This window comes from Macrotis lagotis, chromosome X (assembly GCF_037893015.1).
Source record: "Macrotis lagotis isolate mMagLag1 chromosome X, bilby.v1.9.chrom.fasta, whole genome shotgun sequence".
NCBI lineage: Eukaryota > Metazoa > Chordata > Mammalia > Peramelemorphia > Peramelidae > Macrotis > Macrotis lagotis.
In genome coordinates this window covers 523031456-523057685 of record NC_133666.1, presented here as the reverse complement: position 1 = coordinate 523057685, position 26230 = coordinate 523031456, and the positions used below count along the sequence as shown (strand labels likewise).

At 40.5% G+C, this 26230-nt stretch overlaps 1 protein-coding gene across 5 annotated transcripts in view; it reads right to left on the bottom strand.

Moving 5' to 3' along the window:
• Window positions 1-242: 242 nt before the first annotated feature.
• The window catches only part of TFAP2A (transcription factor AP-2 alpha), a 31359-nt gene continuing 5371 nt past the window's right edge, over window positions 243-26230 (bottom strand). Inside the window, exons 1-7 of one of the 5 annotated variants that reach the window (XM_074208092.1) lie at window positions 19592-21944; window positions 16835-17269; window positions 13662-13713; window positions 10838-11069; window positions 8971-9089; window positions 6965-7106; window positions 243-5032 (exon numbers count right to left, since the gene is read on the bottom strand). In XM_074208092.1, the coding sequence (XP_074064193.1) occupies window positions 4744-5032; window positions 6965-7106; window positions 8971-9089; window positions 10838-11069; window positions 13662-13713; window positions 16835-17269; window positions 19592-19882 (1560 nt within the window). In that variant the 5' untranslated portion in view covers window positions 19883-21944 and the 3' untranslated portion in view covers window positions 243-4743. Of the gene's footprint in view, window positions 5033-6964; window positions 7107-8970; window positions 9090-10837; window positions 11070-13661; window positions 13714-16834; window positions 17270-18497; window positions 18534-19591; window positions 21945-22446; window positions 25254-26230 lie in introns of those variants that run through there. The other 4 variants (XM_074208096.1, XM_074208095.1, XM_074208093.1 and 1 more) reach the window with 4 other exon arrangements.

The window sequence follows — 26230 nt, the reverse complement described above, 5'->3', positions numbered from 1 at the left end:
AACCAAATGCATAAACAACAAATTTCAGTAATCCTTCCTCAATAACTCCTCTGTCTGTACCCATAACTCAGAAAATAAAAACATTTATTATTTCTATTACACACTCCTTCCTTCTTAGATAAGATCATATTTGTGTTTTGATGACTTTGCTCAAAAAGGACCCCACCCCCATACAGTTCCCCCCCCACCCCAATAATAGAGTGCTGTAGGATGAGATCTTTAACTGGGATGAAGCAGATGTTGGCTTCATGCCGTCCTCTAACTTGATTATTCTTTGGACACGTTAGGCAAGCATTAGTGATTGATAATGACGCTAATTAACCCCTTTCCTTTCCAAACAGTAAGCTGCTGCCAGCGGGATGCTGCAAACAATAAATATAAAACACTGCATACATCAATATCTGTTTAAAGCACAACTTCATTTTGGCATGTTCAACCACACTGGTTTCAGTTAACGATTAGATATGTATTCAAACATTTGCCCTAAAAAAAAGAAAGAAAGAAAAACAAGCCACCACCACCTAAAAGAGGGTCCTGTCACTTTAAGATCACAAAATGCTATCGTACCTGTCAGATGGAGAAAAGTTAGGCCATAATGGAAACCATTCACAATTTTTATTTCAGGTCTACACTTTTTTTAAACTTGGTTTTTCCAGCTTTGTTCTTAACCTATTTAAACTTGACACAATGAGGATGGACTACATGTAATTTCTTCTTTGTGGGAGGAGAGTATCTTATCTTTGTTATACTTTCTGGGCATGAAATCTGACATACTACTGTGATGAATTTAGCTTTGGTTGAAGTGGGGTGATGGGGAATTGGGGGAAATGTTGTATATATCGTTATGAAATTCAAATTTTAAGCAGGATTTATGTAAACCAGGAAGAATTTGATGTGATTATGGAGCCTAATATATCTTGACTTATAAAGAAATGTATAATAAATTTAGAATTTTGATAAATGAATATTCCTAGCAAGTGAATAAAATGTATTCAATTAACTAAAACCCCATGCACTTCTGAACTGAAATGGAATCGACTGTAATTGATTTATTTGAAACCAGAGGTTAAGGACTGAATTAGCTAAGTACAACTGGGTATTTCAAGCCACTGACTTCTCAAATGTCAAATCCTTTCTATTTTAAATATTATTTCAGCTGCGGGGCATTGCTGTCCTGATGACTGTTCCACCAGTTAAATCTCAAATTATATTAATATTCGATTTTGGGGGGGGGAGGGGTTAGATCGTGATTTTAAAAGTTTTTTTGGAGGGGGAGGGGATCACTAAACCTTGAAGGAGCAATGTGGTTTGATTTAAATCAGGTGTTGAAATTAGCACGCACACAAACCCCCAGCAAAAAGGGTCTGCACTTTAACATTCAACTATTTTTCCTAATTTGAGCTAATCTAAAAGAGTAAATGTTCTTACTAAATGAAAACCTAACCTAGAATAATAATGGTGATGACTGATGCATTTAAAGGTAAATCTGGAACTGAAAAAGCAGTCATTACATGTTTTTGAAGCTGCAGGTTGATCACAGCAGACAATTCCATTATCCAAATAGTTTCCATTAGACCTATGAAATTCTTTTTGTCAATAATAACCTCTCTCACCCAGTCATCTCCCCTCCAAAATGCTATGGAGATTCCTTTTTTACTTGGGTAAAAAGTATGCAAATACCATGATCCTTAAAATGCACAACTGCAGAATAAAATGAACTAATTCTATACATTTTGAAAGCATTGTTTATTATGACCTTGTAATGTTCTAACACACTTCCTTTTTCTCTTGCTCAGGATGCAAGGATTATATTGGGTACAGGATTTCAAAAGTAACAAGCATCTGTAAATCCAGATATGAATGAATGGTATTTAATAAGATTGTTTCCATTTAAAAATGAGTATTTATGTGTTGTTGTAGAAAGAGCAGCAATGTATTGCTGTTTATGAATGCTATTGTGCCTGAGGTTAGGATCCCCCACACAATCTGAGATGCAGCCAAGAAAAACAGCCCTGATAGACAATGCTTCATTTCACCTGCTACAGCACTGTGCATTTCATTTATGTCAAGAATATGTACAGTTAGGGTTCATTCACCTCATTATTTTGTTACATCTACTTTACAGTTAACCAGTCTCTCTAGGAAATAATAAATAACCGTTTTAAAAACAATTGCAGCTTTGCATTCAGAGGATCCACTTTCAATTTGTATTAGGAAAAATCCGCCATTGTTATGAACTAGCTTGCTTTTGAAAATAGAATTTAGACTCCACCAACTCTCTTCTACTTGACGAGATTGATTTTACACTGCCTTCCCTAAGTAGATTACCAGAGCAAAATGAAACATATTGGACTTTATCTAATACTTTGCATCACCAGCCTTACCAAACATCAAAATATATGAACATATGTTAATTCTCCCTGTAGTTTTCCTCTATACCTTACAGTTAACCTCTTCCATTTTCTGCTTGGGAAACACAAAAACATCCACCTCACAAAGCAAAGAGGTTTTTAAAAATAACCAGCATGAGCTCTAAATTAGCAATCCTTATTTACAAACAAATGCTAACATTTAGGATCCAAACAAAACACCCTCAGTATTTTAATAGACATCACAAGCAATATATAGATACATGTGTTTGGGTTTATTTTTGTTTTTATTTCAATTTATTTGTTGGGGGGGGGTTTAGAGGTTCCTTCAGGTAGGATTAGGGATGTGAAGTGGCAGTTATAGCAAAGATACCAATGATATCTCTAGTTTTCCAGTTTCCTGTATTCCTGTAAAAGCTATTTAAACACAGAATATTAGTTCTTCCATTCCATTGCTATCCATGCATTTGTATCACAATTCTTCTTCTTTTCCAAGATTAGTTTTAGTTCATTTAAACATCTTATCAGCAGAAGCAAAGAATTCTGGTACTAATGATCCAGATTATTATTTCCCTATGAAATGTTCATTTTTTTTGTTTTAAAACACAAATCAAAATCTAAAGAATCAATATAAATAAAACTTTATTTTTTTAAATAAAATTCTGTTTTGATTAAGGAAAAGATGGTATGTCATTCCTTTAGCAGTTGAGACAATTTTTTATCCAAAAGAATACATTGTGTTTTATTGTGTCATTTGTCTGAATACAGACTCAGTGGAATATCTAAATGATACCCTGCTCTGAACTCCAAGTTGAAAGTAAGTTTTTATTATACTTGAGGGAAACAATGGGTTCAGCTGCTTATTGCAAGGAGCAATTGTCAAGGGAGAGTTAAACTCAATTACTGTAACCATACTGAATAAAAAATACTGCCAAGAACAAAAATACGCCTGGGTAAAGACAGCCACTGAATAAAAAAAATCGACATAAAGCGTATCAAATATTTATTTATCTGGGCAACAAAGGACTATGATACATTGACAGGCATGGAAACTACTGCCAGCACAACTCAATACAATACAACTAGAACTGCTTCCAATATGGCCAGTGGAAATACAGGATACCAGGTGGTCCCAAATGTTTGAAGTTCTTTGAACAAAAAAAAAGATAGGGGAGTGGGGGGGAATCCCTAACCTTGGACTAAAGACAATATTGGTTTATTGCTCTGATGATGCTTTTAAGGGAAGACAGTGGAGAAAAATAAAACTTTTTTCCTAAATCCCATTCCCCCCCCCACCCTATCTTCATGATATCAGGTTTGTAAAACTGCTCATTTAAAAATCATTCCAGGATCCAATATCACTTTTTCTTAAAGTTCAATGAATGTAAATGTAAATGTAATACTAAATATATTTTTAAAATCCATTTTATTTCTCTTTTAAAAAATTTGTTCAGCTGCTTCATTGTCGCCTTAACATGCTACAACAGGTCAAAAATCATGAATCCCAGAGAAAAAAATAATCCCCCAAACCTTGGATTTCTAAATAAGTACCATGAGCCACATGAAGAACTAAGAGGGAAGATTTAAACCCCACTAAACAAGAGGTAAACGAAATCACCAGATAAATAAAAAAGGCTTAAAACAGACTCACCATATTTACAATTCCCATTAAATTACACATAAATAAATATATACAGACATGAACACTGATTCCCTTATAGAGTAACTGCAAATTGTGTTGTCATAAAACGTTCAAGTTGGTCGCTTTACCTTGGAGAGGAAGAAGTTCTATAACTGAAGACATGACATGGAACTGCATGGATTTTGTGTTCAAGTTTATTCACAATACTGATAAAAATGTCATTATCCTTTTTGCCTTTTTTTTAATATGGCTACAATCTTAACTGAAGTAATGTAAGGGGAGGTGGTGATTCAGTCCCATGAAGCTCATAGAATTTTTTAAAATTTTTTTAACTGTTCTTTTTTTTTAGAAAAAAGTTCTTTCTTTTTATTTATTTTTTCTGTTGGTTTACTTAAAAAAAAAGTTCACAAACTCAGACAGAACTTTTCTTTGCTGGCTCCACCGCCTGTTCTGTTATCTTAGGCTCCAAACAGGGGCGAGGGAGTGTTGATGATGAAGGGGGAGGAGGCAGAGAGGGACTGAGTCAGGGCTGGTGGGCAGGAGAAGAGAGCGTTCCTGCAGACTCAGAGAACAGAATGAGCAGCGGTCAGTCGCTGATTCCAGAGCTGTAGCCTGCCAGGTGATGGTGGTGGTGGGTGATGAAGGAGAAGATGGGTGCAGAAGAGAAAGGAGATGGGAAGAGGTGGAAAGATGAAGCAGGGTGGAGCTGAGGAGAGGGGAGGAAGGAAATCCTCACTTTCGGTGTTTCTCCTCTTTGTCACCACTTTTGGCGCTGTTGTCTGTGTGGCTGTTGGGATTGTTGCTGAGGTACATTTTGTCCATGGCCTTGAGTGCCTCGGTGAGATAGTTCTGCAGGGCAGTGACTGCTGCGCAGACTGCCGGGCTGCCGAAGCCATGAGAGATGAGGTTGAAGTGGGTCAGGCAGCTCTGAATGCCTGGCTCTAAGATAGGATTGGGCCTTGAGTTCCCCAGGGGAGATCGGTCCTGAGCCAGCAGGTCGGTGAACTCTTTACAGATCTGTCTGAAGCACAAGTGGAGCAGAGAGAGGGGGGAGAGAGAAGAGAGAGAAAGGGAAAGAAAGAGAAATGAACCATTGCTGTCAGCAGCAACCAGAGGGGGTCACTTCTCCCTGCTAGATTATGTAACCACCTGCAACACCGATCTGGGTTTCTCTGCCACAAAGGCAAACATGCATACATGTAGATAATGGAGGAACTTACATTTTACCTTTCCTATTGACCATTCAAGCAGTACTTCCAGGCACTTCTCAAGGGTCCAATACAGGGCAAATATATCCCATCCCATCTAATTATTCATCCCACTTTTCACCTTTCTCTCACAAAAATCTGCATTAAATATTTCACCCTCAGACTTTCATGCCTCAAACATACATCTCAGACACTTACAGACACATGTATAAAATAGATGCTCAGAGAAGGTGGCCAAAGGAGAGGAGTGAAGCCAGCAATAGACAAATACCTTCAATATGATCTATCTTTCGGCCCTCACAATATGGTATATGCCAATGGGTAGAGTAACCCCTATTGTCACCCTTTGCCCACCACTTGTATCTGGGATTAAATTTTTTATCTTTTCTATAGTACCATTCAGTGAGTTGAATTTTGAAAGAAAGATCATACTTTAGGTTTGGCTTGGGTTTGGGTTTTTTTTTTTCTGATCAAAAGAACAGGATGCAAAAGGGACACTTGAGAGGACACCTTATTAGGACAGGTACAATATTCATTTCATCCTTATGCTCCTTTCCCCCCTAAAAACTACAAAAAGAAAGCTGAGAAATTTTCAAAGGGAGAGTGGGTGAGGTTGAGGGTGTGTACACAAGCATACATGTGTGTGCATGTGTTGAAAGGTGAAAGGAAAGAGACTAAAGTTTCAAACTGAGCCATGCAAAGCAGAAAAGTCAGGTTGGTACTACTTGCAATGAAGAAACTCTCCCTCTAATGAAAAGGAAAACTAAACCAGGGACCCTGCCCAGTCTGCCTCAAAGATCTTTCAATGTGCTGGTGGGGAGCTGGGGTTAGGGAAAGAGAGGGGGTAGAGGGAGCTGGCATTGAAAGAAGATGGATCAGGATGAGCAAAATCAAAAGGAAGGACTAGCTAACTCTATTTGCCCTTCATACAGCCTATATCTCCATCCATCATCAACTGCAGCCTTCATTGCAACCCTCCTCCAGCTTCTACCTCTGACTCTGTGCCCTTTGGAGCCATGGCCATTGATATTTAAGGTCAATTAAAGAAGTCTTAATTTCTAGAAACTATATCAACCATTTTCTTTTTAACACACCACCTGGAGAAGCCTATTTAGCCCTGGCAGAAGCAAATCCTGACTGGATTTTGATGTAGGTGCAATTTGGGTCATTTTTGAAACCCCTTCCATAAATCCCCTGTAGCCTAAAACATCTGAGATCATGGGAAAAGAGTGGAGAAAATGTGAGAGGAAAGAGGGCAGCAGGCAGGAAGGAGGCAGGCAAGCCTAGAGAGAAGTTGAAGTCTGGGGCTAGGAAAAGGAGCAGGTCTGAAATGGGCCAGCATCTGGTTTGTGTATTTCATGGGCCAATATGAGTTCCATGTCTTGGAAAATGCCTCCTTGAGAGACAGAAACTGATATATATCAGTCCAAAGGCAAACTTATTTCCCCTTTAAGGATTTGGTCCTGATCTTTTAAAACAATATAACCACTGAAATATAAAGTCATCTATTAGCAAATCCCACATTAAGGAAAACTGCTAAAGGGCTGGAAGAAGGGGAGGAAAGAGAGGAAAAGGACACAAACTAAATTTTACTTTTTCCTTTATGACAAATGGTACTTTGGCAATCTACAAAATAGTTTAGCTACTTAACAAGAAAAGGAATGGAGGATAAATTCGGGAAGAAAAAAAATGTTTTTTTCTCTCAAAATGCAGTTACACCAACACTACAGAGGGAAATGTCTTACTTTGTAGCTAGAAGCATGTTTTTTCTTGTCACTTGCTCATTGGGATCGGAATGTTGTCGGTTGAGAAATTCAGCTACTGCTTTGGCAGGGAATTCAGTTTCACACACGTACCCAAAATCCCTGGCTAGATGCACAGCTTCTCCTGGCAGAGGGTAGGAAAGACAGAGAAATGGGAGGAGGTAAAGAAATATGGGATCAATACAAATATGCAACTATGGGAATAACTGAATTCTCCTTTTCACCATTTCACTTTTTTAAAGAAAAATAGCCAGGCAAACCCAAAACTTTGAAAAAAAATTTTTGTTTTGTCTTATTTTTCTTCCCTGGGACCAAAGTAAATGCCCACGGTCCACCAAAGGCCAAGTTACCAAAAATGTCCCTGTCCTCTCTTTCCCCTTTCTAATAATGATAGTTTCCTAGACATTGTTAAAATGGTTTTTTATAGCAAACTTCACACCCATGAACATATTAATGAAAGATATTCATAATTACTCTTGGAACTTTTTGGAGGGAAAAAAAGCTAAGTGTTTAAAAATTTAACTTGATAATATTTAATTATCTGTTCACCCCCCACACGATTAACCATGAGAATTTTAGGGTCACTCTACTGAGTCCGTCTGTTTTGTTGATTTTCAAATCTTTGGTTTTAATTTCCTGAACCAGTTGGTTTTTACTGCAGGGCTTCCTGCCATTAGCTCCAGCTCCGGAAGAACGCATGCGCCAATTAGAGCTTCAAAGCCCCGCTCAGCGGAGCTTGTTTCCATAAAATGGAGCAGATCATAAACAATAACAGTATTCTAGAAACTCCATCCCTGCCACAGGACTCCAACCTCCAACACTTAGTCTCATGCTAAAAATTAGGCATTACTATCAACCTATCTGCAAATCGGCTCCTTCTTGGTAAGTTTGGTGAGCATTGTGTGCTAAACTTCAACACCACTGTACATGGACCAATAGCATAGAACAATACTTTAAGATTACTGAGTATTCCACCTCTAATAAAATCAGTGGGGTCAGTCATGGCACTTTCCTAAGTATGTACTACTAAATTTTTTAAAAAAGTTATCAGTCCCCAAAATGAATACATGGAGATACATCCAAACGATAAGATTATAATCCCTTCGAAAATACAGGGATTTCCCTATTTTACCACTAACATGCCAATTTACAAAAATGCAAATAAGATTAGCTCACTCTACATATAATTGTTAATTTTTAATCTGCATGCAATTTTAAATGCTTTTAATTTTTCCCTTTTTGAACTTGAAACATTTTCAACCTGACACAAAGAAAACAGAAGTAAACTATAAATTCATTCCAACATGAGCAAATTTAAGCAAATTTAATAATCTAGAAAAAGAGACATAGTCAAATAATCCTAAACTAGGATAAAGCTGTAGCAGACAGATTTTTGTCTTTAAAGAACTAGAAATAAGATAAATACTCCAGCAATGCTTGTGTTTCCTTTGGCTTTTCATATTTAAATCAATGAAAAATCTAAAATAGTTCAGTAATATTTTTTTCCTCCAGGAGAGTACAATAGAATAATAAAAGGGCATGTTTAAAAAAACAGAACCAAAAAGAGAGTGCAGGATAGTCTTAAATCATGACTCAGGTCAAGGATTCCCAAATTAAGTCAGGAAGCAATGGTCACGCATTTCTCAAATGCAGATGTCAGAATAATTTAAATGATCTACTTTTGAGTTTTTAAAGGGGACAGAAACTTGAAAATTAGAAAATCAACAGTTTTTGAAACTTCAACTTGTTTAAACTCAGATGGGAATTAGGAGTTGAAGCTGTGTGGTAAAGATGAAGAAGGTTAAAGGGGATTATCCAAACACATTATTGTTACATAAAGGTTTCTTAATATTTTAGACTAACTAAATTGGCTCAGAAGTTGAAATTATATACAGTTAATTTAAAGTATCATTAAAATAACTACTCCTATAAATGCCACATATCCAAATAAAGTAACCTTCTCCTAATCCAAGAGTGGAGGTACTTACCCTCTACTAGTGATGTGAGCAAGGTGACATTGGCAGCTTTACGTCTTCCTGCAGGAAGGTTTAATCCTATTTTGTCCAATTTTTCTCTTAAAGACCTTCCCCCATTTTTAGACTTTGCCCTATTTCAGAGATACAAGAAAAGAATTTAGGATGATATCTCTACTGCTAAACTAATATCCTAAGATATTTGGAAAGTTGTCTAATGAGTAGGGTGGAGGGAATCACCTAAAGGAATGAACCACATAGAAAACTGTACCAAAAGAACAGATTTGATGATATATATTGAAAGGTTCATTCTTCAAATCGAAGAAGGGTAGGAGTTGGCAGCAAAACAAATCTCCACCAAACAACCAACTTCTATCATTTTAAGTAATTTTAAAGTTGGAATTATTTCTGAAATTGACTTATTGCTATGTTATTAATAGCAGTAACATATAATAGCTGACATTTATATATCACTTTGAAGTTTGTGAAACACTCTCTCCATATATATATATATATATATATATATATATATATATATATAAAATTTTATTTGCTCTAACCAAATCCCAGTGGATTGCAAGTTCAATTGAAGGTTTATTCACACAGTGGCCAAAAGTTATCATCACTCTTTTTTTTCTTGCCATAGCTCTAACCCCAATGGGAAGTTCATTTCACCAACTGTTTACATGGCATGTCACCAGCCTTAGCTACAAATGTCAAAAAGAAAAAGAAAAAAGGATATCAACCTTAAAGAATTCCACTACATTCAGGGGGAGAGGAAGACAATTCTAAATAGATGTCTAAATAAACTATCACGCACAGAACCGAGTTGAGATAAATTGTTTAAATGAATCACCATATTAATTAATTTCAGATTTTATTCCCTACCCAAGTGCTCTTTAATTGTGTGGATTAGATTATGCTCCCCTAGGTAAACAGTCTTCAGTTTAGGGGCAGGGGAAGAAAAAAAAAAAAAGAAATAGGATGGAATATTACTAAAGGCAGATGAAACTGAGAAAACCACATGAGTGTAGGAGTGAAAAAGAGATGGACTGATTATAGCTGCTTAGTTTAAAACGCTTGAACATACAATGCAATCTGTATTTTTCTAAGGGGATAAAGTTCTCAAGACACAGCTTTGCAAACCCATGCCTATCCGTTTTTAAAATGAATTTGGAAAGATATTGGGTTTGTTTCTTATAAAAAGAGGAAGGGAAAAGAAAGACTGAGAACATGAAAGCATCTCCCTGGTGTTCTTCGGGAGAGCAATTATCTCAAGGTTCAAGTTGAGCTGGTTTTGGTGGGGGGGAGGGGGGGAGAGGGAGGAGAACGGGGCTATTTGGGCAGAATCTAAAGACTCATTGGGAAGAAGCCACTTCCGAGCGGGGTGAAAACTCCGTAGAACCAGGAGGGAGAAGAAGAGGGTCAGCACGGGGTGGACTCCGGACGGACCCTCAGAGGAGTTAGAAAGGCTCGTTGCGTGGCTACCCCAGGCAAAGCGGTGACCTAGTGGAGAGAGGTTTTTAAGGACTAGATTTGCACCAATGGCTGTGACCAAAGAGGAGGGAGAGAAGGACCCTAGAGAGAGCGCGTGCCCGCGTCAACACCGGCGCGCGGGCGCGAGGCTGGGGCGAGCAAGGGAGAGGGGAGGAGGGAGGGAGGAAAGAGACGGCCACGAAGAGACCTTGCGGCGCATGCGCGGCCCGCTCTCCCCGCCCCGCCCCCCCCCGCCTCTCTCTTCCCAAGGCGGGGAGAGAGAAGGGGAGGAGTTGGGGGGAGGGGGTGCTAAAATGCCGCCGCTCTGGCGCAGGCGCATCGCGGCTCCCGGAGGCTGCGCTAAGCCGGGCCGGGCCGGGCCGGGCCGGGCCGGGCCTCGCCTCACCTCCGGAGCACTCCGCCCAACAGCGATGCGTTGAGACACTCGGGAGGAGACAGGCGCCGCTGCACTTCCGCCACCGTGACCTTGTACTTCGAGGTGGAGCTGAGGAGCGAGAGGCGACCCGGAACTGAACAGAAGACCTCGTTGGGGTTCACGACGCCGCCGAAGAGGTTGTCCTTGTTAATGGGGATGGCGGAGACGGCGTTGCTGTTGGACTTGGACAGGGAAACGGGGCCTGTGGAGACAAGAGACCCGGAGGCTGTGGGTGGGCCCCGGGCCTTGGAGGACTCCCCCAAACCCAGAGAGTGAACACATCCTCTGGGCCCCCCACGCCGCCTCCGGCCCGAGACCTCCCGCGCCCCGGCTCCTCTATCCCCCCTTCTGCCTCCTCTCAGCCCTTCCCCTGCTCTGCCTTCTGTTTCTTAACCTCTTCTCTCCCTCTCCCCCTTCTCTTCCTTTCCTCTTCCTTCTCTTCTCCTTTTCCTTCCCCACTTCTGCACCTCTCTTCTTTCTCCTTTCCTCTTTCCATTTCTCTTCTCCCTCCTTTCCACCTTTTCCCTTCTCTTCCTCCCCTTTCCTCCTTTTCGTCTTCACTTTTATTTCCACCCTTCCTTTTCCACCTGTTTCTTTTTTCCTCCTTTTTTCCCTCTCCCTCTTTTTTGCATCTCTCTTCTTTCCACTCATCTTTAATCCTCATTTTTCCTCTTTAATCCCCTCTTCTCTAATTTTTCTTTTCTCTCCAATTTTAAAAGTTCTATGATTCTTGTTCCTCTTCTAGTAATTCTACTCATTATCTCTGGTTCCCTTCTTTTTATTTTTTTTTAATGTTTTGAAACTGTCACCATCAATAGACCTGTCTGGAACTCCTCCCAGAAATGTGCAATCATAAGCAGGGCTAAGTGATATATAAACACTTCACACACAACGTGGCATATAAATTGTTCAGATAAGTAGGGATAGATGGTATATAAACTCTTTTACTGGGCTTAGTCCAATCTCTCCAACCAATTCCATTTAGTAGGTTTGCATTTTGGGGTGGAAGAGAAAGTTGGGAACTTTGCATCCAGAAAAAAAATTAGAAACACTAATTTAAGTTAGTATTGGAGGAAAAGGAGGTGTGTGAGTGTGGAGGTTCCATATCAGCTGATCAGTTGTGCTTAGTTTGGTTTTGAAGGACCCTGGGGCTGGTGGGGTAGAGGGGAGTCCTCTCAGTACCTTTTAGAGCTGAGAGGGAAGGTTCAAAGAGGATTTTGGAGAATTGATGGAGAGCTCAGTGGGCAGAAACAAGAACAAAAGTGAACTTTTGGGTTAAAGTAACACTACCACTTATAAAAGGTGTATTCAGTTCTACCCCCAGCAAACTGAACTGATAAAATGAGTCCCTGTAATTCAGATTTTTAAAAATGTTCAGCATAAAATTTGCAAGTTTTAAGGCCCTGAACATTGGAGGGCTTGTAAAGAAATACTGAGTCAGCCTTCTTTAGAATACATTCAAAAAGTGATTTTGTTTTGGAAAATTTTAACTTCCAGGCAAAATAAATAGATTTACTAGGGGTGGGAGGGAAAGTTGTATTCTTCCTCCTTAAAAACTAAACACATATACAAGCACAATTTGAAAGTTATTGTTAAGAGTAAATTCAAAGTCACTGGAAAGAGTTTCATTTCTTAACACAAATAATATACTCAAAACCATTTATGGTTTATATTTAAAATTCCACAAGAAGATATTAAATATATTATATACATATGTAACTAGTCATACTGAAAAATATTGCTCTTCTGTTATGTGTTCTTTAGTTCGGATATTCTAAATGGGGGGTGGGTTTAGGTTTTGGATAGATCACTTGTGACATTAATAGCTCTGGGGAGGCTAATAGAGACAATAGGAGTTAAACGAACTCTGGAGATTACTAATAAAAGAGCCAATTATCATGTCGACTTGGAAAGAGCATCTCTTAAGATTTATCCCTTGCACATCTAATTTGACGTGACAAAGGCTTCACAGACACAAAAATGAAACTTTAAACTAGCTATCTGTGTACTGATTAGGTTTAGAAATGAGAACAGTTTTATATAGCATCATCCTCTAGTGATGAGAAGAATTCTGAAATAACACTGCCAACAGAACACAGAAATGTTACCTAGAGCAATAACATAAATATACTCAATCTAATTAATTTTATTCCTACTATCTAAACACAATACAAATGACAAATCCAAGCAAATCACTTTACACTTTTCTATCTATTTGAGTTTCAAAATTCTAGTTAAATCTTAGGAAGAAGGTGTAAATTTAAACTAAAACCCAAACTTCTCTGCAACCTAACCTAGAGTTAACAAAAGGTTTGTTTAAAAATCCTTAGCCAACAGAATCCAAAATTTAAAAAAAACAAGAAAGCCATTTTGTATCTGAGGAAAATCATATGCCATTTTTAGTTATCCTTATTTCTGTATGAAATTTGTCAACCATTTCATAATTTCCTTAATATCCATAGACTTTTAGTTCCATTCATCTAATGAAATTAAATGAATTATGAAATCTCTGAAAAAGTGAGATGCCACCACACAATCAACCAATTAAATAATTTGCCATATACAAAAAAGAGTTCATAACACCAACCAACAGAAAACAAAACATAAATCCTGCTAACTACTAACAGATACAAGACTGATCATTTCAATATTGTAGGTCCATGCCTATTTACTACCTCCTCCAAGCCTTTAGGAAATCCTTTGAGAGAGAGAAAGAAAATAAAGCTCTGCAAGTTCTTTTAAATAGTACACAGCCTGTAAGGACATGCTTGGAATGCAGAAGGAAATGGCTTACCTTTCTTAATTACAGTTTGATCTGGGATGTTAATACCGGGGTCTTCTACATGCTGCAACAAAAGGATACGTAGGGATTTAAATGTATAATCATAACAAAAGGAAACGAATGTATGGGATGGTTGGGGGAGGGGAGATTGTAGAAATGAAATTTCCCCTCCTATATAATGACATTTATATATAAACATCTCATGTTGGCATATTGGAATTTTTAGCTTTGCAAATCTAGAGGCTTCAGTGAGACTGATGGCCAAACCCTCCCGCCCCTAGCAAACAACTCCCGTCTCAATATATTCTATATTTGGAAATAAAACCTAGAGCCTGAATACCTGACAAAGTGCAATTTAACCTTTAAATTGAATCTCACTTAAGTTTGGCGCCTCCTCATCTTCCCATTTCCATCTCTCTTGTCCTCCCGCCCCCCCCATCCCCCATTTTAAGAATCAAATATGCAGACTAACTACAGCTCGGCTTCAGGCTTCTAAATCTGGGGGGGGGGGGCAATGGAAAGTAGCAGGGGAAGTAACTAGGGAGCGGTGAAAATCATTTGGAAACATTTTAGGTAGTGCGATAAATAGCTCACGCGCATTCACACCTCTTTGGAACCAAAAAGAAAAAAAAAGGCCCCTCTGCCTGAACTGAATAGCAAAATATGAATATAATAAACACCCTTTACGTTCCTGTAGCCCAAGCTCAGGTTTGGGTGTTGCTTTTTTTTTTTTTACAAATGGATTTTTGTGTGCTGGAGTCAAAACGTGATTAGAAAGTAAAATGAAATCATGTTTTCTAATTCAGAAACTGACAGGCAATATAATGTCTGGCTGTGTTTACAAATTAGCACCAGTGCTGCTGAGATAGAAGATTTCGCAATCGTTACCAAACACAGGCATTACCATTTAAAAAACTATTACTTCCTTCTCTAGTCTTTGTCCAACAATAATACTGATTCAAACATTTTCCATTCTGTCTTGGATTTATGCTCCTGTTAATTGTGCCTGATCTCAATGATTCCGGGTGGATGGTACTAAGTTGCTTTATTACAGGTTTTATTATACTCAATGCTCTCATTTGTAACTTGCCTAAAGTGCTTCTGGATTTAAGTATAATTAAATTGAGAAATGTTCAGAAATGACTACTGCTGCAGTTCTTGTGTTTTAACTATATGGGGAAATATGATCCCTTTATGCATGCACCCTAAACCCATAAAGTAAATGTAGTGTGGCATAATACTTTTATTTGTGTTATTTCTAGACATATTCCATACAGGGAGAACTGTTAAGTTTAAAATCCCACTGAGATATTTATGATTAATTTTAACCATCTACTTGATTTTTTAAAATATTAAGTAGTTACAGAACTGGAAAATTGAAACCGACCCCTTTCCTGACCTAGATTCCTTTGAAAGAAACTTTTCTTTAAAGAAGTAGAGAGGAATGATAGTTTTTTTTAATTTTTATTTGATCATTGATAATTTTTCTTTAGTCACCCTTTTCATCAGAGTATCTTAATGTTAAAGATGTGTTCCAACTACCTCTGGGTTTGCAAAAAGTATAGAAATTATAATCCACAGAATTTCCATAAGTATGGACCATGGATTTGCAATAAGAATATTTCAAAGGAGGTGTCTAGGTAAAGGATTCAAGAAAATATTTTAAGATATGGTGGTTATGATCCCCAATTTCAAAAATTTAAAGCTTATTCAATTAAACCCTTTCCTCTCTGGACTACTTTGCTTCAGGAAGAAATTGTGTTAAGTATCAACCTGTTTCTCTTCATGTGTGTGCACACACACGAATATATATATATATAGTTTATATATGATTTATGCATGTATATCTACATACATACAGATAAACATAATTGATATGAAACCCCCCCCCTTTGAAAAAGTGCCTGTTTACTATTCAGGGCTACTAAAATAATTATTTCAGTGGTTAACTTGGTCAAATAAGAATTTTCTGCTTTGTCCAGTATCTAACTTACCCAGGGTTTCAAAATGACCAAGAAAACAGGTAAGTTTATCTGACCATCATCCCTGTAATATGGGGTTATAATCATTAAACTGTCAGCGGGCATATTGTAACAATATTTGAAATAGTAATTTGGGATAGCATTTTAGCAAAAATCACATCCAGATACATTTCCTATGAAAAGGGTGACTTTTTCAGGAGCTGCTTGTAATTTTAATAAAATTATTGGCATGTTCTAATTCTATTTTCCTAGAAGTTGGGAATGAACCACAAATAGACATTTAGACAAACAATAGTGGTTTAAATTAAATTTCAGAAGATATTTTCAAATTAACAATAGCTTAGTTTGCATTGTAAACAACATGTACTAATGCCATGCTTAATTAGAAATCATTTAAAACTCTATTGATAATTGAATTAGAACTAAAATAATGTATTACTCAATAATCTTAAAACATTTAATTTAATATACGGTATAGCAGGTCTTGATAGACTTTGATAACCCAGCTAATGATTTATGAGGTCACTAGCACTTCCAGTAAAAGATAAGGGAACATTTTAACATACCTCTGGTCAAATTTGCTACATACTTTGCTTTAACCATGATAGGCTGTGGATATGGTTCTTTATTTTACAACTTTGCATTTCACCTCTCTGTATATAACCTGGAACTATTTTTTCCTCCCAAATGCCACTTTCACTTAATTTTTTTGTTTAGCTTTGAGGGCATTTAATGAGCTCTCAGTTGTCTAATCTTTTTTCTCCCGCAAGATAGTGAGAAATCCCAAAAGCAAGGCCTTGTGGTGGAATTATATACACTCTTCTAAACGGAATAGCTTATTGTCATTGAGAAAGGAAGATATTGTTAATGATGGCTTTAATTTGATTTATTTATATGTTAGTGGAAATGTTAATGCATGCATTGTTTGTGAGGAGCTGCAGGAAACTATTGTTCTAGGTGGAGAACTCAAATCCACTTTTTTGTTGGTTTTATTTTGGATCTTCGTTTCCACCGAAATGAAGAGAGACTACACTTCGGTTTTGTCACGGCTTCAACCATTCAATTTAGCCTTAGGTAACTTTTCTACTTTGGAGGAAATGAGAAGCAGAAGGAAAACACATTTTCCCTTTCCCCGAGCCCCCAGTACGGCACCGAAACTACCGTTTAATTTAGGGAAAGAAAAAAAATCTTTATCTTTCTTACCGGTACATCTTCTATAGCATGAGGTATTGAATGGATCGGAATGTCTCCTAGTCCTGAGCTCAGCCCATGGGGTCCATGCAGTAGATCCTCATGTCGCCGATAATCCCTTCGAGGGTCCAAGCCCGATAACTGATGGGGTAACCCCCGGTGTGTGTGTAATAGCCCAGCTTCCTGGCTTTGTCTCTGTCCCGGCCAGCCTGGGTGCTGTGGCTGAGGTTGGGCGTGAAGGGGGTTCAAGCTATAAGGATCATTAACGTGGGAATAAGGATCTTGAGACTGGGGGTAGATGGGTTGGTATGGAGGAGGAAAGTAAGGAGGCTGGAAGTCTGCGTTGGGCGTGTGGGAGAGTGGAGGGGCACTCGTGTAAGGTGACTGTCCGACTGTCCCCAACTGGGGTAACCGGGCAGTCCCATTGCTGGTGCCATCGTGACGGTCCTAGGGAGAGGAAGAAAGAAGGGAGGGAAAACAGGGCAGATATAAAATCTGAGTTGCTTCTATTAAATCGCTTTTGTATAGCTTACTCATGAAACTTCCAGACTCTCGATTCTTGATTCTTTTTAAGCCGCCGGAGCAGCATTTTGAAATTCTCTATAACTTTTTAATTTCCGAGAAAAGCCCATAAAAGTGAAAGGGATGTTTTCAAAATTCCGATGGAATTTTGGTGTAACTAGGGAATAAAGGATATATGTCTAGGTATTTCTTCAAATAGAAAAAGCTAGAAAGGGTTCTAAATTTGAGAGTGTTCAAATGCCGCACCAAACCTCCCTTAAGCAAAATAAAAAGTCCTCGATATTAAACAACAGAACCACTTCCTCCTCCTGCCCCTGGAATCTAACTACAAGCATATTATTGTTGCTTACTTATTTGATTTATTGGAGGATTAATAATAAACATTCAAATATTTAAACAGAAACATTTCTCAAACCAGTTGTAATGAAAATATAAGCATAAATTTTTAGTTTAAAAAACGTTTAACTATGAGTGGAGATTTTAAACTGGGTTGGTAGGTACTTAATAAATAGGCTTTTAAAATAAAGAGATAAAAGTAAAGGATGAATTCAATTCTAATTTTAAAAAGGGGAATATACACTTTAGTGTACAATCTCCCTTTCCCTCACTCCCTCTCCCCTTAAGGACAAATGAAATGACTGAATTTCCGCTTTACCATCGAAATTGAGTATCTTTCAAAATAGCAGTACATGGTTGATTCTATGGAATTCAGTATCCTATGAAGTTCAGGTGCTTGGAAACACAGGAACAAAGTATACAGATGGTCCGTATTATATCAGGAAAGGTTTTTAAGTGACTAAGGATAAAGGCTAGACTCTTGGAAACACCACGGTAACAAGTGAAAACGTAGGGAAATGAAGACGAATATGGCAAGAAGGAGCCTTTTGATCATTGGCTTGAAGCAGTAGGTAGGTAAATGGGGGAGGGGGAGGAGAGTAGGGAGGGACAATACATAAGACTTAAGGATGAAAAAGAGAGAAAAAATGAAAAATGAAAGGTCTCTGTGTCTGTGTATCTGTGTGAAAAGTGCCCTTTTAGGAACCCTGATTGTGAAACCCAAAGTCCAACAACATCAACGATACTAATACGCTAAAGAGAATTCCCGAGGAGAGAGGGGTTAAAAAACAACAACCAAAGCAAAAACAAAACTCACCATCGCTGAAAAACTGTGTACTAACATCTGCGAAGTCTGGGTTAACGAGTCAGGGCAGAAAAAAAAATCAAGAGAAAAGTGACCGACTGCACATACACACACACACCCAACACAAAAGAGAAGCGAAGGAACCCCAGTTCTATACTATGACTACAAAGTCACAACGCCGGAGACTCTGGAGAACAAGAAAAGCACGACTATAATCCATCAGAACTTGAACCAATTCGTACTGGTGCCCTTCATTGGACGTTGAAAACTCGATCTCTATCCTGTCGTGATAGTATAATTCAAAGTTCTTTTTAGAAAAAGTGTGTATGTGCTTGTTTCTTAATCCTTTTCTTTCCCTCTTTTCTCCTTCTTTGACTTAGCGGCTGCTTCACTTGAGCTTCTAATAACAGAGATCGACTGCTTTCCTTGAGACTCCTAATAGCAGATATTCATGACTATTAATATTACACGAATACTTAATAAGGGAAGAATGGCTGGAAATCGAGCGTGAAGCGAAGAGGCAACTCAAGGCAGAGTCTGTTCTAAATGACGTCCATTGAATGAAGAATCAGTGTATCTAATCAGAGATGGGGAGAGGGAGAGCTAGAGACAAAAAGAGAGCAAGCGAGAGGGGGACATGCCGTGGCGTCTGACGAATCACAGGGAAGGGGCAACATTTTAAAAGGTTGCAGGACATGCAAAAGTGAAAGAGGAAGCTTTCTAGAGAGGAAGACAGAGAGAGGGACAGGATGAGAGAGAGAGAGAGAGAGAGAGAGAGAGAGAGAGAGAGAGAGAGAGAGAAGAGAAGAGAAGAGAAGAGAAGAGAAGAGAAGAGAAGAGAAGAGAAGAGAAGAGAAGAGAAGAGAAGAGAAGAGAAGAGAAGAGAATGTGTGTGCCTGCTTGAGAGAGAGAGAGAGAGAGAGAGAGAGAGAGAGGGAGAGAGAGTGGGCGAGGGAGAGGAACACAGAGTGGGGAGAGGGACGGGAGGGAGTGGGAACCACATAGAGAGGGAGGGAGGGAGGGAAAGGGGGGGGGAGAGAGAACGGAAGGGGGGAGGGGAAAGAGAGAAAGGGAGGGCAGGCAAACCAAAAAGAGTGAGGGCAGACCTCAGGATGCTGCCGATGCTGCTGCTGCTGCTGCTGCGAATATCCTACGTTATACGCCAAAGGCTGCATCTGGGCGGCCGCTTTGCTTTCTGTGCCAGAGTCTCTCCCCTGCCCTTTGGTACGTCTGTCTGCTCCGCTTTTCTGCGGGGCAGGAGCCTCGGGGCCCCTGGGTCCCCCGCCGCTGTCGCCCGCCGCCGCTACCAATGCCTCCCCGAGAGCTCCTTCCATGACTCTGCCCAGGACCCCGACCAAACAGCAGAGACCCGCCCGATACTGGAAACAACGAGGCATCCAGAGTTCCGCGTGCTTCTAGCCCCCTCTTCCCTCGGCCTTCATCCTTGCCCTTCTTTTTCTCCCCTCCTTAAGGGGACGCCCTTCTCTGCCCTAGCCTGGTTTCGAGTCCGGGGACTGAGGAGTTACTGCCCTAAGGCTCTCTTCCTTTCTCCTGATCAGCCAGATCTGGGTGCCGTCTCCTCTTCACCCAGCTCCCCACACTACCCCACCCATGAGCAGCCACAATTTCCTGGCAGCTTGGTGGGTGACTGGGGAACTGAGAGATGGAAAGTAGAGATGGTCAGAATTGCCCCCCTCCCCTCCCAGAGCATTCGTCGAACTTCCACCGTGAGCTCTGGGGAACAAAAAGATAGGGAGTCCCTGGGACCCAGGAGAGAGAGAAGGAAAAGGAGCCAGCCCCAGTCCTTCCACACACTACCACAAGCTAGCTCCCCAGCTCCGGGTACAAACCCGTTGGACTGGCTGGGCCACTCCTGAGCACCAACTCCCCCCAAAGATGACACGCACATGCTCGAGCTGTGCAAGCTTCACCGCCACCACTGCTGCTGCCAGTCTGCCGGGTTATCATAACAACGGGCACTTTGCCTCTTGCTTGTCCTATAGAACTCCTGCGCACCTAATCAAACAGAGCTCTAATCCTGCACTGAAGCCTGAGTTAGTCTCCTCTGCACTCAGCCACTGGGAAAGTTCCAGTCTCCTTTGCTTTATTTTATTCTCCCCCGCCCTCCTCTTCTTAATCTCTCAGCAGCCAAAGACTATGCCATCCGCCTCTTCTCTCTCTCTCTCTCTCTCTCTCTCTCTCTCTCTCTCTCTCTCTCTCTCTCTCTCTCTCTCTCACACACACACACACACACACACACAGACACACACACAAACACACTCACAATGAATATCCCAACATTCTTTCCCATCCCCACTCAATTCCCAAATGCCTCGTGGAGGCGGCTCAGTGTTCTATTCCCCCACGAAGTTTACAATTACTGAGGTTTCCATTGGAGTTCATCCCCTGTCAGGAGTCCCAATGTCCCCGGTTTAGAGATTTGGAATTGAAGCAACTATTATTTTCCCTTTTCCTGGTCTGTTTCACACTAACTGGAGCAAACAGCCCATCCATTCCGGTCACTACAACAAAGCCAGCTTGACCCTCTTCTCTCCTCTTTGGTGCTCACACGTACACGTGCATCCTCATCTGGATCCCAAACACACTTTTCCTTCGACTAAGAAGATGGGGGGGAAGTGTGTTTGGGGAGAGAGAATAATTTCTAGAAACAAGAACTAAAATAGTCCCTCGAAGAGAGAAAGACGAGAGGTGGGGGGTGGGGGTGGCTACACTTGGCTTGGATAAGCCTGTTTTCTGATTAGGAATGAAGACTAGATATTGTAGTTCCATAGGCAAACAGCTCCTTTCCTGACATCCAGAATCAAATGACTAAAAACATATAAAAGCTAAGACTCCAACTTATTTATTTAGGTAATCCGGCGTTCTGGGTGAATCATTAGTTCTTTTTCTTTGGGGGTAATGGAGGGCACCGAATGCGAATGAAGATAGAAATCTCAAATAAGAATTTCGAATGAATGACTTAAAGACCCCCGGAGCCTGAAGGTATACCACTGTAAAAGCTGAGACTGTGCCCAAGAGAAAGGCTTGGGGGGAGGGGATACCCTAATACACCGCTCACTCCCTCTGGGTGGCAGTCCGGCATCCGGCTCCAGAGACGCCCGGTGTTTCCATTGTCTCGACGTTATCCCCGTTGGTCCCACGATTTATCAATGTCCCACCTCCCGGCTCCATCCCAGGACAAGGGGCTGAAGGTGTAGGTCGAGGCGAACTCGAAACACCAAGCGGACGTGCCAGCAAGCTTCCCCGCACTCGCATTTGCCGAAACTAAGTTATTTCCTCTCTGAGGCTGAGTGGATTTCCCTAAATTCTGGACCAGACGACCCTAAACACGAGACCTAGCTACTGCTGAGATAAAGCGCCGGGCTGAAAATCTCCCATATTAATACCTGATTTCAGCTGCTCATTAGATGCCAGCTAATCACTCGATTAATGTTTTATGTTCCATTCCGCCCGCCCCCCCCCCACACACACACACCTCTGATTAGTTCCTTCACCAGAAGACTCTTTTAAACTACCCCGCACACCAGTACATGTTTGATTTGAGGTGAAAGCAAGCACTGGCACAGAGAGAACCTTATCTTCCCTTTCTTTTTCTACTGACTTTCAGGACCTCAATGAGTTCGGCTAAGACACACCGCTGGTAGCACATGCTTCCAAAATCCCCGTAGATCTCACTCTCCTACTGTATCTCCAAATTTTATAATTAAAAAGAGAGGAAAGAGATAAAGTAGAAAAAAGAAACAAGAGGGAGGAACTATCCCACTTTCCCAAGTCCTGAGGGGAGTGCTCCCTAACCCGATGTCACTCCCTCGGGTCGCCTGGGTTGGCGGAGAAATAGAAGTTTGTCTTACACGAAATTCGCAGATCGATGCATGAAGACAAGGTTCCAGTGACAGCCCATGGTGTCCCAAGGACTTGCCCAGACCAGCAAAGAGCTTACCTCACAGTCTTCGTATTTGATATTATCCGTCAGTTTCCAAAGCATTTTCATGGATTGGCGTGAGCAAATTTGTTTCTCTCTGCCTTGCACCAAAGTGGAGCCACTCTCTGGGAAAGCGCAGAGTGCAGGCTGGTGGTGGAAGGGAGGAGGAGGAGGAGGCGTGTGGGGAGAGAGCTCCTGTGTGCGCTCGGAGATCTCCCTCTAATGGTAGAAACTTTTCCCTTTTCCAGCTCTTTACCAACAGCCTAATCGCCTCATTAGCATATCAACAATAGTCCAATTGCTCTCCAGCACAAGAACCTGCAGCAATGGACACAGGTATATAGGACTCACAAAGCGGGAAGCTTCCTCCCAAAGCTCTAAGTTGCTTTGGAGGGAACGGAAAATCTTCGCTGCCTTTCCTTTTGCCAGTTGACTTTGCACTGCCTCCACCCTCTCCCTAACTCTCCGAATCCCCCAAACCCAAGATTCTTCTCTCTCTCTCTCTCTCTCTCTCTCTCTCTCTCTCTCTCTCTCTCTCTCTCTCTCTCACACACACACACACACACACACACACACCTACGGGCGCACATATGCACTTGCATAGCGATTTCCAGGGAAAAGCTTGAAAGAGGTGGGGTGAACTGAAAGTCACTACCATTGTTCCCTAGTACGGAGTTAGTGGCCAATGTTTCTAACCTTCATAAACAAGAGAGATCGCCTTCCTCGTCCCGGTCCATTGGGGGAAGGGGAGGCAATTAAAAACTGCTCCCATGGCAAATCAAGGAAAATAACCAGCTACATTTTTGCCTTTTACACAGTCTCATTCATTCTAGGAAGAGGCAACTCTAGGACCACTACTTTCCCTTGACCATTTTGTTATTTTAGTGTTACGTTTATGTTGTTTTAATTTCCAGTGTATATTGAGCTTGTATGTATGTTTCAATTTTCTTCTAGGTGGATGGAGTTTTTTTTAATTTTTACATGTTTCAAAGGTAGAAATTCTTTCTCTCCCCATTTCCCATTTATTCCTTCCAGAGTTAATATGAAGTTATGATCAACTGACAATTGAACTTTTATATGTAACTCATGAAGATATGCACATAATCATCTTGATAGTGGTACAGAACCACTAAGGCATCTATATACAAATGTCTCTATACATTTTATACCTACATCGAAATAAATGACTGGAAACCCGTCCTAACAGAGCTAATATACTCCGGTTTTCCCAAGATTCGAATTTTTAATTAAAGCAGGAAGGACTCTTCTATGATTTGGTGATGTTACCAAGGATGACTCACAACACAGTTCCCTGGTTGAAGGTGGGAACCTGAAAAAGACTTGGTGGTTCAGGGCTCTCTGGGTCTAGAAAGTTAACTACATGCTCTCTTCGGCACTTTAGTATGCTTTTAGGGAGCTTAAAAATACTGACAAAATCCTTAGATGTGTGGCTTTCCTGAGCTATGTTTTCACATTTGTCTTTTAAAAAAAAAGTTTATCCATTTTCTGTCTATTCATTTTCTCTCCCTTCACCTCTGATTTTCTTCCAATTCTTTCCCTCTTCTTTCCCCACTTCCTTCCAGTTCTCCTTGCTCCCATTTTTTCCCTTATCTTCACTGACATCTACAAGGTCATCTGTCTTTTTCCACAACACCGAGGTCAACAGTCTTTGACTTTATTCAGGGCCACGGTCCACAAGTCACACTAACTGGCATAGTTCTCATTGCGTGTGAACTTTCTTGTTCATGTTCCTGTGGATGTGTGTATACAGGAGAATATAAGCACCATTGCACAGTTGTTATCAAACAGGTGGAAGAGAGCTAAGGAAGAAGTAATACAATAGATCGGAAGAGTATACTATTTACATATATGTACACACACATTTATAGTGGGAGAATACTACCTGGACTCTAAACAGTACTTAAAATTTGAAGCAAGGGCAGACTAGAAAATGTTGGTCTCAAATACTGAGGAAACCGGAGGAGAGGATTACTTTGAATGGGACTCAGTATTCCTAAACTACCCTTGTGTCCCTATATCCCTCCATCTGAATTTGGCATAAAACAGCAACTTTCAAGACCCTCTCCTTTGGTCCAACAAAAAGAATAGACCTGAGGCTCCCGTTTGATCATATTAAATTTAGTTTTTCACAGAAGACATTTGGAAATCATGAACCATGGTGAGTTAAAAAGTCTTATGTAATGCTGTGCTCAGCGAATGAACATATATTCTGTATTCATATAGATATAGTGTGATAGTCATGATAGCTCTATGCATTGCCTAGAGCCCCTGTATATGTTAAAGGATTCCTTTTCTTCAAATGGAAGAGAGAAATTTCCATCAATTCTTTCTTCACTTGTCCTTTCAACTCCTTCACCTTCTCCACCCTTCCAGGTCCCCTGGCACCACTGGGCTCTGAATAATCCCAAAGCGTGTAAACTGTTGTTCTATTCCTATTGAGGTTGCAATTGAGGTGCAGATCAGGGCCTGTAGTTTATGCAAAACGAGATGTGGGGGTGCACCCCTTTAATTAAAGCACCATCTCAAGCCAGAGCCATCCAGTGGAGCCAGTCGGGACCAGATTAGTATGAACATCATTACCATGACAGCTTGCTTCATTGCATGTGAATGAACGGCTACAGCTAGCTACCAGGATTGCGCCGCCAGGCTCTGAGGGGTTCTAACGGGCGTGGAAGGAGCCTTCTGTGGGGAGCAAGAGAGCAGATTCAGGGAGGGGAAGCGATCTCCATTACCATATCTGACAGGACTGCCACCGGCCAGTAGGGTTATATATCCCTAGAGAGGCCCAAGGAAAGATTAATGGGGGGGGGGGGGGGAGATGGGCGGGAAGAGATGGGGGAGGGGGGAGGAACAAGCTGATCCTGTTGAATCGACTAAACCTCTGGGAGTGAAGTCCATACTTCTGTTTTTAAATGTAGGCCACATGCTCTTTATCGAAGGCGAGACATACGCAGTTCGCTACTTTGCCTCCGGTAAATTGTACTCTCTTCCTCTAAGGTCTCACCTCCCTTTTAAAAGTACCAACTGACCGCCACTTCAAAATAAACCATCCTTAAGTAGTCAGGAGGAAGTGGGAGGCTGATGCTCCCTCAAACAATTATGGCTTCTCTAACTCCTGCTCACTATCATTCATTCGAAAACTCCCTTTACCACATAAAGAGTAACAGGAAAAAAAATAATCTACTTGTCCACAGAAGCTTTGGTTTAGCTTGCAAGTTCTCCAAAAGTTTCTGAAGATACCGACCACGTGGTATTGAAGTAATTGACTCTGACCTGAACTCATCTTTAGGAAGTGGATAATTTTATGTGGACTTCGATTACATTGGTGTTGGGTACCTGTGTTTTATTTCAGAACCCCAAAGCTACTCTAACTTAACCTCTCAGGAGGTGTATAAATGGAGTGAAATTAAATGGAGTACAGCCTTAAAGCACAAAAAACCCGGAAAATGCTATACCAATAAAAGAGCAAAGGAAGTTGTCTTAAAATTAATATCTTAAAACACAACTGAGAAGGGAAAGGGAAAATGAAACCCTTATTCTAAGACTGAAGAAGGAAGAAAAAGCCTACATAAACTTTTCTCCTGGAAAAGAACTAAAAGCTTTAACTTATAACTACGGTGAAGAAATATTTCCTGGAGATCGGCTTCACTTTTATTTCCCAAGATCAGAATATTCTACTGGAACCGCACAGTCATATAGGCATCTGAATCTTCCTTATAAACAGGCCTTACTCAGCCAAAGCTAATTGAGGGCCCCAGTGGCTCGAGATTATGATTCAAGG